General features: G+C 36.3%; 1 protein-coding gene across 1 annotated transcript in view; it reads right to left on the reverse strand.

The window, feature by feature from the left end:
* Nucleotides 1-207: 207 nt before the first annotated feature.
* The window catches only part of IGF1 (insulin like growth factor 1), a gene marked incomplete at both ends in the record, with an annotated part of 52,554 nt that continues 39,911 nt past the window's right edge, over nt 208-12,850 (reverse strand). Inside the window, 2 exons of the mRNA XM_080363429.1 lie at nt 208-267; nt 9,792-9,973. Coding sequence (XP_080219555.1) covers nt 208-267; nt 9,792-9,973 — 242 coding nt within the window. The remainder of the gene's footprint in view (nt 268-9,791; nt 9,974-12,850) is intronic.

Here is a 12,850-nt window from a genome sequence, read left to right on the forward strand (position 1 = left end):
GTTAAAATGTTCTGTTCTTTAAAGACTTAATATTGGAATGTTTAGTTGCATTGTTCACTGGGAGAATGCCCATTGGTTGAGATTGCATCAAGCTTATTAAATCATAGGGTTTTTTTTAAGTCTTCCAATGTTTAACAAATAATTTATTTACAGCAAAGTATCCTGCAGATGGCACATTCATTCTTCGTTCTTGTGGATGGCATGTTCTTACATTCTGTAGTTTCTGTTTCCTGTGTTCCCTCTACTTGTATTCTTCAAATGCACTTCCTGAAGGAGTAGAAAACAATAATTATTCCAGATAGGTTTTTATGTTCTATATGACCACAAAACTTATATTAATGGGAAAACAGTTATCCTGGATGCTGGAATTGTTAGAGCACTTCTGCCAGCTCACAGAGAACTTAACTATACAAAATTTCTGTACACTAAATTCCCTGTTCTCATAGGCATAAACACCTTTATTGCTGCCATTGTTGATCTTGGCAGATCTTCATAGTGGAACCTGGATAGTCTTAGACCTACAGTAGGTACCAAAGATTTTCTTTCAGAACAAGGACATTTGCAAAAGCAAGATGTATAGGGGCCAGGAACTTTAGAGCTGCAACTGCAGGATTTATGGAGCCTCCTGGGCTTTGGGTATTCAGTGCTCAGAGGTTTTCAAAATTGCTGAGTGGAACTCTGTTACCTACATTTTCCATGAATGGCATATTAGCTGTGTAAGGCTTTTGCTGGATAAGGCCTTTAAGAGGATAAAAATTGTGGGTTCACTGCAGGAGCTGCAGCCAAATAATTTGTATTTTCAAAAAGAGACAGGGTGATGTGCCAGGCAAATCAAGAGGGCTTTGGAATGAATAATGACCTCAGTTCAATGCCTTTCCGTGCACAGGCCAGTTTCCAGCAGCATTGATGGGTATGGCATGTATCTTTCAGTCTGATTTCCCAATTTGTCATGCTGATGAACATTAGCAGGGCCCATATCTTTGCACATTCTGTGCCGGACTAGAGGTAGAACTTTTAAGTGACTCTCCATGTTTATGATCTTCAGCAGAAGTAAAATTCTTGGTTAAATGAAATCATGTCTGTTGTCCTAAGAAATACCAAAACAAAAAAAATCTCTCCAAGAAAGGTAAGGCAAAAAAAAAGGCAAAGGAAATGTAAACTCTAAAATTCAAAAGTATTGAAAGTTTTGCCTGCCTTTCTGATGGCCGGAAAGAAAATGGAAGATGATTTGGTGAAATACAGTAGTTTTATGAGATTTTAAAACACTATTTCCTATATAAAATACTATTCTTATATAACTTTTCCATTTGCCTTCAGTATCTGTTAAACATTTAAAAAATCAGAAAATGGGAAAAGATCTCAAAACTTGAACTTACACATTCATTTTCACTAGTTTTGGACCAGGTTCTGATGGCTATGAGTTGAATTATTTTCAAAATATAAAACAAACCCCAAGCAGCACTAGTAATTGTTAAATTAATTATAGCACCACCAAGTAAGAGTCATTGAGTCGACCTAAGATTTATGATCACTGACCAGCCAAATTTGTTAATAGCAAAGTATTCATAATGAAGTAATATCTTTGTTAGGAATCTGACATTCTAGACATTCTAAGTCTGAAATGCAATACTAAATGAGGAAGAAGAGATTAATCATCTAGTCACTATTCCCATGATGACTTCAGTAGGGTACTGGCTTGTTTTAATCAAATTTTGCTAATACCACTGTAGAATAAATTCATTAGCAGGGATCAAATACAAAATAGAAATGGCAACAGAATTCTGCTTATCCATAAATTAAAATAATTTTTGCTTGTTTGTTGCCTTTTTCTCTTCCGACTTTTCCAAAACTACCTTTTCTGTCTTTAGTTTTCCCTAAGTTGTATCTCATTTTTCACCTTGAAGTACTCATTCTGGATGAACCTTTCGATTTTCACTGATTTTCACTAAAATCATCATTGCAAAACTTTACAGGAGTCTTCCGCTGTTAAGAATCCTGCCTTATGCTACAAATGCTTATCTTGGTAACAATGAACTAAAACCTCAGGAATTCCTTGACTTGATTATAAATATGTAAAGGGTGAGTGTCACGAGGTTGGAGCCAGGCTCTTCTCAGTGACAACCAATGACAGGACAAGGGGCAAAGGGTACAAACTGGAACGCAGGAGGTTTCATTTAAATTTAAGAAGAAACTTCTTCACAGTGAGGGTAACAGAGCACTGGAACAGGCTGCCCAGGGAGGTTGTGGAGTCTCCTTCTCTGGAGACATTCAAAACCCACCTGGACATATTCCTGTGTAACCTCATCTAGGTGTTCCTGCTCCAGCAGGGGGATTGGACTAGATGATCTTTTGAGGTCCTTTCCAATCCTTAACATTCTGTGATTCTGTGATCTGCCTTGTTTTTTTCCTCATGGCAACAAAGGAAAATATCCTCATCAATGCTGCCCCTAGGTTTTCCTTTTGAAAAGAGTTTACCGAAGTAGGAAAAGTTATATGTTACATTTTATTTGCAAAAAGTCATACATTCTTAATGGTTCCACACTCTGATCTGTAAAATGGACTGTGACATCCTTATTATGAAGCAACAGCCATTTTGCATTGCGGTGGCTTTCAAAGTACTAAATGAAAATATAAATTCTCTCCACTACAGTTGTTGTCTGACTTTAAAATGGCTTTATAATACAAACGAAGCAAATGCTAAGATGCAGTAGAGTTTCAGTTATAGCTTTTAACACTGACATATAGATGGAAAAAGAGCCGTCATGATACACAAGCTAGCTTTGAAATTGAGGGAAGATGACAGGTTACTTTTAGAACAATTTCTCCTCTGGAATCAGCATTTTGATTAATAACTACAAAGAAGCGGCACTGGTGGTGGCAGCAGTAACATGTGTGCCAGAAAATGCTTTGACTCACATAACACATTTTTTCAAGTATGAAACGTTGAGACCATTAAAAAAAAAAGTGTGAAGGTATATTGCCTTTGTTCTCATGTCATTGTTGTTTTTTGGTTTTGTTGTTGTTGTGTGGGTTTTTTTTTTTAAGTAGTTAGAAATAAAATTGTCATCTGTGATACTTGTTTCATTATCAGATCCTCTGAGCTGATATTCAGATCCAGACAAAGACAGTAAATATTTTAATATGACAGATGCAAAATGCCAACTTTGCGTAAGTCAGTTCATGAATAGAGAAGCTCAGACTTCTGTCACCTTGAGCATGGCTCTTTGGAGACCGGGCAGCATTAACATAAGGATAACAACTACTTTAGTGATAGTAAAGGTCATTTAACAAAGATGGAAGGGTATTGGGAAGCATGCAGTGGCAGTCCTGTCCTCTTAGGATGGACATTCAAACCTCCTTTTGGCATTAAAATATCTCTTGCTTTATTGGTAAGAAGTGGAAAGTCTAACAAGCATGTTGTAATAAGCATGATGTCTTAGCTACAAACTCTCTAGGGTCTCTTTGAAAGCTCTTTAGTTCTGTGGGCAGTGTGATCAGGAACATAATAACAAGGCTGGGAAGTAAGCAATGGGAGAAAATAGTTTTCTGAAGTGAAGAGGCCATGTTCTTCTATCTGTTACATCTAAAGGTTTCCTCATTGGCTTGGTAATGTGGCACGGCTGTAATAAAAATTAGAATTAGTGCCATTGTGAGTATTTTGGCCTATAAATGTATCTGTGAGTTGATACTGAGGCAATTACAAAAGAATTCACCAGTGTTACAAAGATTAATGAGCAAAAATGCAACAATTTCTGTTTTCTTAATGGCATTTTCCTAAATTAAAAATATTAACATGTTTTCTCTATCTTAGTCTCATTTAGCATTTATTTAAATTTTGAAGGATAGATACAATCTGAAAATGATGATTGATAGAACCTGCTTCCTATTGATACTTTGTTGGTATATATATTTATGTGTATTTTGCACATATGGAGCCCAAAGAAGAACAAGGGCTAAAAATCTAAGGAGCGCAAAATTATATCAGGATGTAGACCTCTTTGGTCATTTTGCTCAGGGTGCAAGAGGATGACATAGCACTATGGTCTTTTGCTTTCTTTCTTCTTTATTTACTAGATTTTTAAATCAGCCTTACCAGTGTCCACATTCATGTAATAATTTTCAAGGTACCTTATAGCTTTAAGTTGACAACTTGGTTGCACTTCTTAATCAAAAAGGTCACAGTCGTCCTTCACATACACAATTGTTGTGGAAATAGCCCAATTTCCATTGCTTGAACAGAGAACAGTAATTTTTCAAAGTTCTGTTCAGCAGTGTTCCAAATTGCTGTTGAAATTTCATTCAAATCAGGGTAAATAGACTAAATTTTTATTAGCATTTCTCAGAAGAGAAAGAAGCGAATGAAAGAAAAGCTAGATGGAAGTATGTATATTGAAGACAGAACTTTAGTTTCCCTTCTTGCTCCTGTTTCACACTTTAAAACTCTGAACATAAACTTAGTGTAAAAATAGGTGAAGCCATTACTTTGCTTTCCAACACAAATACTGAAGTACTGAAGTTCCTCTCTGTTTCTTACTCCTACCTTACTATCTGATGTATTTGACCGTTTAATAACATTTTAATCTGAAAGCAATGTCAACAGTTATTCTTATAGTTTTAGGTTAAAAAAAAAAATGATTTGTAATGTGCTTTTTTTTTATTATTTTTCACAGCAGTTCTCTGTTTAAAAATTCAGGGACATCTTTTTGGGTTTAGAAATGCTGATGTATGATTGTGTCCCCTTTAATAATGTCTGTTTGTATACGTAACTAACTACAAATGAGATATAGAATTTTATAATGGGTTTGTGGTATCCACTTGATTACTTCCTGTATTTTGTCAGTTCTAGCAAGACAAGTACCTAAGTATCTGTCAGTTTTTAACAATAATAAATATACTGAAAGCTTTCAACCAAGTATTCAACTAGCAAATAAGTAAACAAAACAGACTTTGGATGACCATAACTGATGAGTGATCTGTAAATGAGTGAACAACAGATTCTGGAGGTTGTTTGGAGTATCTAATTAGATGTTTAGAGTTTCATTATTCTATAAAAAAATATGATTACTCATTAATTTAAAAAAAAAATTATAACAAAATAAAATTACTGCAAGACTAATAGGAATATTTGCTAGATTGTGATCCTTCAAAAAATTATTTGTTTAAATGTACAAGCGTTTTAATCAAATTTATTTTTTATGGTATTTTAACTGTTTCTTTTACTGGGATCTTGTTTTAAATAGTATTATAACTAATGCAAAAAGTTGAAATACTAAATTTCAATATCTTAATTGAGATGATCAGAAGCAAAGTAAGGGGGTTTTGAGTAATATTAAACTCCTTGAAATCTGAAGTTTCGAGGAGAATTAAAATAGCTTAATGAAGATTAGTTTAACTACAAAAAAGAGCTGCAAGGAATCAAAAAGCTTTGACTTTTTGGGAATAAAGTGTTTTGCTGTGGAAATACCAAAATATTCAATTCCAATGTGAAACCTCCCACTTTCCCTTTTCAAAACATCATTTTAAAAATTCAATATTCAATATAATAAAGAGATATAGAGCACTAATTCATGTTAATGATATAAATATTAGTAATAGAAAGGTAAATTAAACAAACTGAAAAAAACAAACCAATCTTTAACACTCTTGATCTTAGTGTTGCAATGGGATCTGAAATTATTCTATTCCATTAAGTAAATAGTCCAGGACAGTTGTCCTGAATATTTTTTTTTTTAATTCTTCAGTCTCAATAATAAACTGAAAATCAAATTTAATCCCCTTGCATTACCTGTATTTCTTGCATATTTTATGTTATTTCTGTATTTCTGGTCAGCTAGTCCTATACTGAGGAATCTGAATTATCAGGGCAATATATTCTAGAACACAGATTGACTGAAGGTAGATTATATGGATAGATCCTACTCTGTTTTAAAGGAATAATTTACCTTTGCAGATCAAATTTGGAGAGAAAAAAAAAAAAAAAAGAAAATTGCTTCCTAAATCTTAGCCAGCTGTGTTGGTTTTGTATTGATTGTTACAGGAATACGTGAATGCTATTGAAAAAAACTATTTATATAAAACTAAAGCATTTTCTCATTGAACAATCATTGTCCAGTTGTCACCAAGAAGACAACTTTTCTTCTGTGCCAGATTTGAGCATTTAAAAACAGAACTGCTACTTTATTGTATCATTCCTGTACCCCAGCTTGGATATATTTATTGTTTCACACTGTAGAAAGCAATCTGAATGCTCCAGAAGCCTCTCAAGCTACAAACAGTTTTTTCATCCCAGAGAGAGTTGCTGATCCAGACACGTTAGACGACCTCTGTAGGCTTCAAGTCAAGAAATACAGAGTATTTCAGGGAGTAGGGGAGATACTTCTTGTTAAGTAGAGGGGACACTCCGGTGAGAGTTTGGTATCCTTTAGATAGACATCTGAGAGGATGTTTGACTGCTGGGCACCAAGAGAAACTATGAAATACCGTAGTTCACAACTTACTTAAGGCCCACAGTGCTAAAATCCAACTGGAATGATACTCTGGGGTGGTTAGCCCGTAGCTAATTGCATCGTGCTCTGATGCATACCTCACTTCTCTCTGCAAGCTGTTGTGCATTTTTGTTATATTAATTGGCTGTTCCAGTTTAAGGTAATTTTGTCATGGGCTGAGTGCAAAAGAGGTGCTGAAAGCGTGGCACCTAAATTAGGGTAAAGGTTTGGTATGTGTTCCATTGTATACAGGTATTTTTTCTGGTGAATATGTGAGGTATGCTATGTATATAATACCCCTATGTATATCATAACAATATATTTATTTTTTACTTTTTAATATACTTTTATATTTTTATGTGAGTGAAGGTCTTAGAACAGGACAAACAATGATCCTATAGAAAAATAAAATATTTTGTTGATTGGGTAGAAAGCAAAAAAATTCCACACATACAGTCACTGTAATTGAATTAATACTAGTTCTTGATTTTGGTCTTATAGCACCAATTGGGGGTTACCAGCCCACATTAATAATTCAGTGTCTGGGCCTCATCATTCAGATTTGTGCGTGTAGTGTAACAACACTTGTTTGTAACATAATAACTAAAGATCAGCATAAACATAACCTGTGAACAGAATGGCTCTGCTCCTTTGAATTAACTTATTCTATGAAATAGTGCATAGGAGGAGTGATTTGCTCAAGGAATTGGAAAAGCAAACCACCTACAAAAGCACTTAAACCAAACCCCAAAACCTGGATTTGTCTATTAAAAAGGTTATCAGGAGATGGTAAATAAAAACTACATTAGGAGTATGAAAGGCATAAGAAAATAATTGTGTATGAAATCTGAGAGTAACTGTACAGCATCTTATATATTTCACTTAATCTTGCCTTAAATCTTTTAGCTGAATAAGAAAATATTAAAGACGTCATATATATATTTTCTTACATATATATATTCACTTTCTACGTATAACATATGTATCCCATTTATAGCCTATAACATTAAGAGAGAGAAATATTCTAAAGCAGAAAAAATTGCTCAACTGAAAAATAATTATTTGTTTGATTAAAATCAGTGACATATCAACACTATGAATTAGCCAAATTCATTTGTGTTGGGGGAGCCTATCCAAATAAGAAAGTATGAATATAACATTGTCTTTCTTACTGGAAGCATGTACAGCTGACTGCAAAAAGAAAAAAGAAAGACAAAAAATAATTACATGAGAATACAACTTTGTCACATAGAGTTTTTCTTAATGATTTCTCCCTTCTCTTCCTTTATCTGTATTTTCCTTTTATCTGTCATAAATCTGAATAATAGTTTCTCCTATTCCTTCTGTATTTTTGTTTGCTCAATCTAATTTTCTTCATCCACAGACATTAATGAAAATTTCAGTGTTTTTCCCATCAGATTTCTGTTGTTTCATCACCAAAAACCCATCAAGAAGCATTTATGATTTTTCTGCTTCTGTTTATCTCTTTCCTCTTTTTCTCATATGTTTTATTTAAAGGTGTTTTTTTTCTTTAATATTATTATTTTCCTCTAATTTTATTTTTCCTCTGCTTTCCTCAAAATTGCGTCTTTTCTGTGTGATGCACCATGGTTCATTCACATCTTCAATATTTCTCATCTTATCGACCTCTTTGATCTAATTCCCTCCTTTATTTTCTCCCTAGCTAGATTCTCTCAATTACTACATACTCCCTCTATTTTTTTTTCTTCTTCCAGTATCCCCTCTTGAACATTGCTACAGAAGGATGCAAGGGCTTTTTTTCTGTTCCTTTCTTTTTGCCAGAGAAGGGTTTTCCTGCCCATCTTTCTAACTGGGAAGAGGACAGCTGCCTAAAGAATTACATCATTCCTTAGCCCTCCACACAAAGCAGTGTTGAGATCCATGAGAGAGCTGGCAGGTATCTTCTTTTATTTGAAGTTACAGAATGTTTTACTCATCAACTTAGCAACAAGTATGGGAAGGAGCACACAGATTACTGGCCAAGCCTGTTTTATTATTTTCCTGCAAGCCCTAAATATATGTGTGCTTAGACAAGACTAAACCACAGGATTTACTTGTCTATAGTTGAGCTCTACCTGAAGAAGTCTTCATTTTTTGTCATTTGGGCCTTTTGAGATATTCATGGTTAAGGTGACACTTCCCAGGAAGTATCATACAGCCATTACTTTAACTGGTTGAAAACTCCTGAGGAAGAGGTGAATGGATTCTGTTCAATGGATTGTCTTACGGAAAAGAAACGGATGCCGGAACTATTACAATTGTTCTTTTCATGAAGATGATATCAAGGAAATTTGTATACAGTGCTGGTTTCCTGACTTCCTATGATAACTAAGGATTTCATGCAGTTCCATTTCTTAGAAGAAGAAAATTTCAGATAACTGCAGGAAGGGGGCCAACATATGTGTAAGACAAACAGAGTCAACAGCAGCAATAAAATATATCACTAGGGGCTTACAGTGTATGACAAATAACATGTCAAACAGATGTTCAGAACTCAAACAGGAGCAATGGTTGGACATGAGCTTAATGGCAGGCTAGACTAAGATGGGTTTTCTAAACTATAGGCTCAGTTGAGGAGAAATGAAACAACTACATGTATGTATAGTATATCTAGTATGACAGGAATAACAAACTGGAAACTCTGAACTCCACAACTATACAAATAATACCATGAATATTTTAAGTGCTTGCAAAATACACATATTAAGCATTAAACAGTTAAAATGAAGTATGAAATGATTACAGTAACTATTCAGCTAATTTAATTCTGATAAATATAAAAGTAAGCCAAAATAATGAAGAAAGAAAAAAAAAATTGTTCATTTACATGTAAAACAGATAGCAGAAGAGCTGTGTTTTCCCTCTTGGTCACTCACTCTAACTCTTCCTGATAGGGAAGGATGAGTGAGGCGGTTCTGGATAGATCAGTTGTTAAACATTCAGTGTTTGGCTTCGCTTTTGAAAGGAGTCTTAGGTACTATTTATGATAAGATGATGTGAGTACTTGTCATTTACTACCCAATAGCAGGATAAAGCCTCACAACTACTAGGTTAGCAATTCTGTGTTGTATTCAGTGTTCTAAGACATGAGATACAGCACACCGTTTCCTACTTATTTTCTACTACAGGAACTATTTTCCCCAGCCCCACTAAATCTCAGTGTTCTGAGCAGGCAGAACACATCAGTTGTTTGCTATGTTACCAGCTTTGACAGAATTTTCCTTCCCTAAAATAAGTAGGGCTTATTTGTGTGTGTTTGTTTGTTTGTTTTTCAGCCTGGCCTACCTTTTGTGCTTTTGGCATATCAGTGTGGCGCTGAGCACGTACAGAGCGTGCAGATTTAGGTGGCTTTATTGGAGCACAATACATCTCCAGCCTCCTCAGGTCACAACTCTGGAAGCAGCATTCATCCACTATTCCCTTGTGATGTAAGCGTCTACTGCTGGATCCATACCCTGTAGGCTTACCTATTCAAAACACAAATGGAAAGTTTTTATGTTAGAAAGAAAATGCAAAGATCTCAGCAGCAATGATATTAAGTTGCATTATTTTAACTGAATCACCCATGGCAGTTGCAGAGGCTTCCTGTGTGAATCTATTCTAAGAACCTGCTTTCAGATACAGCTTTGAAAGATATTCCTGGAAATGGCCAGCTTTGATCTCTGTCTATGGTGGTTGTTATTTACGCATTTGAGCAAAACTATAAAGTATTATTAAAAGATTTTCTTGAAGTGTCTTGGCATTTAAAATGGAATAGGAGGGAAGCTGAAATCTGACATTTCGAAGCCTTGCAAAGGAAATTTGCCCTTTAGCTTTCGAATGAAAACCGATCGCTGACCTGACTGAGGTAGCTGGTGTTTAGAGATCAGAGATGATGTCTATGTTGTAGGCAAGTATTTTGTAATGAAAAAGGCTACACTGCGGCACTATGTGAAGTCAGAGTGTGTTCCAAAGGGGAATGAAATACTGTATACCACTTCATGTGCTGTACGATCCACAAGCTCAAAAACTAGTGAGAAGCAGGAAATAAATAACAAAGTAACCAATGAAGTGCAGCAAAAATAGGAAGATGTCTGATGGAACAGATAAAAGCAGATTTTATATTCTGTAGTTTTACACAGGATAAGAAGTGGGACTGACATAACTTGGTCTTTCCTGTGTTTTGTGTTTGCACTGGGCATCTGTAGGAACTACCTGATTGGCAAATATTTTGCATTTTTTCACTCAGCTCCAGTAAAGGGAGACATTTTCATTCATAGAACTCTTACACTCTTCTTTCTCTCTCTTTTTTATTTTTTTTTCTTGTTAAGTGATTTATGATTTCTTTATTAACTGATGATTTCTCTGCTACAATATGTGAATACTACAGACCCATTATTTCCTGGGCTTGTTTGCATGCAATGCGGATGGATGTGCAGTTGCCCTGATATGACTAACTAAAAGTGAAGGAACAATAAATTCGCACACCACTACCAACAGCTTACTCACTGCATCGATTTTAAAATTCTGGTAGAATTTGGTTTCAGACAGTAAAATTCTGAAAAGATTAAATGTTTTGTTTTGACATTTTCAGCATTAAATGTTTCCATTTACAGAATGATCCACATTGGTTAAGAACCAAAAAATATGGAAAAAAAAAAGAAAGAAAATGGCACTAAAAGCCAAAAAATGGAGCAACAGAATTCAGTCAGCTCTACCAATTCTTTTTCTAGCTTTTTTTTTTTTTCCCCCTTCCCTGTCAGTTTTATCACTGAGACCAAAAATCTGTTATTCACAGAGTTTGGCAGGAGTTTACATTTCAAAGGAATTACTCAAGCTAGAAAAAGGCTAAAGGTACAAAAAAAGATGAAAATTCAATTTCTCTTTTGGAAATTATTGTCTTCAATACTTATACAGCAAATTCTAGGTTAATATACATATACTTGTCCTGCAGTTGTCAACTTGAAGACAAAACTGTGTTTTGCAGTTCACAGAATGTTAAGGATTGGAAAGGACCTCAAGAGGTCATCTAGTCCAATCCCCCTGCCAGAGCAGGAACACCTAGATGAGATTACACAGGAAGGTATCCAGGCAGGTTTTGAATGTCTCCAGAGAAGGAGACTCCACAACCTCCCTGGGCAGCCTGTTCCAGTGCTCTGTCACCCTCACTGAGAAGAGGTTTCTTCTCAAATTTAAGTGGAATCTCTTGTGTTCCAGTTTGCACCCATTACCACTTGTCTTACCAGTGGTTGTCACTGAGAAGAGCCTGGCTCCCTCCTCACAACACTCACCCTTTATATATCTGTAAACATTAATAAGGTCACCCCTCAGTCTCCTCCAAGCTAAAGAGACCCAGCTCCCTCAGCCTTTCCTCATAAGGGAGATGCTCCACTCCCTTAATCATCTCTGTTGCCCTGCGCTGGACTCTCTTCAGCAGTTCCCTGTCCTTCTTGAACTGAGAGGACCAGAACTGGACACAATATTCCAGATGTGGTCTCACCAGGACAAAGTAGAGGGGAAGGAGAACCTCTCTGGACTTACTAACCACCCCACTTCTAATACATCCCAGGATGCCATTGGCCTTCTTGGCCACAAGGGCACAGTGCTGGCTCATGGTCACCCTGCTGTCCACCAGGACCCCCAGGTCCCTTTCCCCTACACTGTTCTCTAATAGGTCGTTCCCCAACTTATACTGGACCCTGGGGTTGTTCTTACCCAGAGGTAAGACTCTACACTTGCCCTTGTTATATTTCATCAAATTTTTCCCTGTCCAGCTCTCCAGCCTGTCCAGGTCTTGCTGGATGGCAGCACAGCCTTCTGGTGTGTCAGCCACTTCTCTCAGCTTGGTGTCATCAGCAAACTTGCTGATAGTGCACTCTATTCCCTCATCCACGTAATTAATGAATATATTGAGTAGTACTGGTCCCAGTACTGACCTTTGAGGCACTCTACTAGATACAGGCCTCCAACTAGACTCTGCCTCATTGACCACAACTCTCTGGCTTCTTTCCTTCAGCCAGTTCACAATCCACCTCACTACCCAATCATCCAGACCACACTTCCTCAGTTTAGCTGTGAGGATGCCATGGGAGAGTGTGTCAAATGCTTTACTGAAGTCCAGGTAGACCGATCTATTGCGCTGCCATCATCTATCCACCTCATTATGTCTTCATAAAAGGCTATGAGGTTGGTCAAGCACGACTTGCCCTTGGTGAAGCCATGTTGGCTGCCCCTAATGACACTCTTATCCTTGATATGCCTTGAGATGGCACGAAGGATAAGTTGTTCCATCACTTTCCCAGGGATGGAGGTGAGGCTAACTGGTCTATAGTTACCCGGGTCTTCCTTCTTGCCCTTTTTGAAGA

Source organism: Nesoenas mayeri (assembly GCF_963082525.1).
Source record: "Nesoenas mayeri genome assembly, chromosome: 1".
Classification (NCBI taxonomy): domain Eukaryota; kingdom Metazoa; phylum Chordata; class Aves; order Columbiformes; family Columbidae; genus Nesoenas; species Nesoenas mayeri.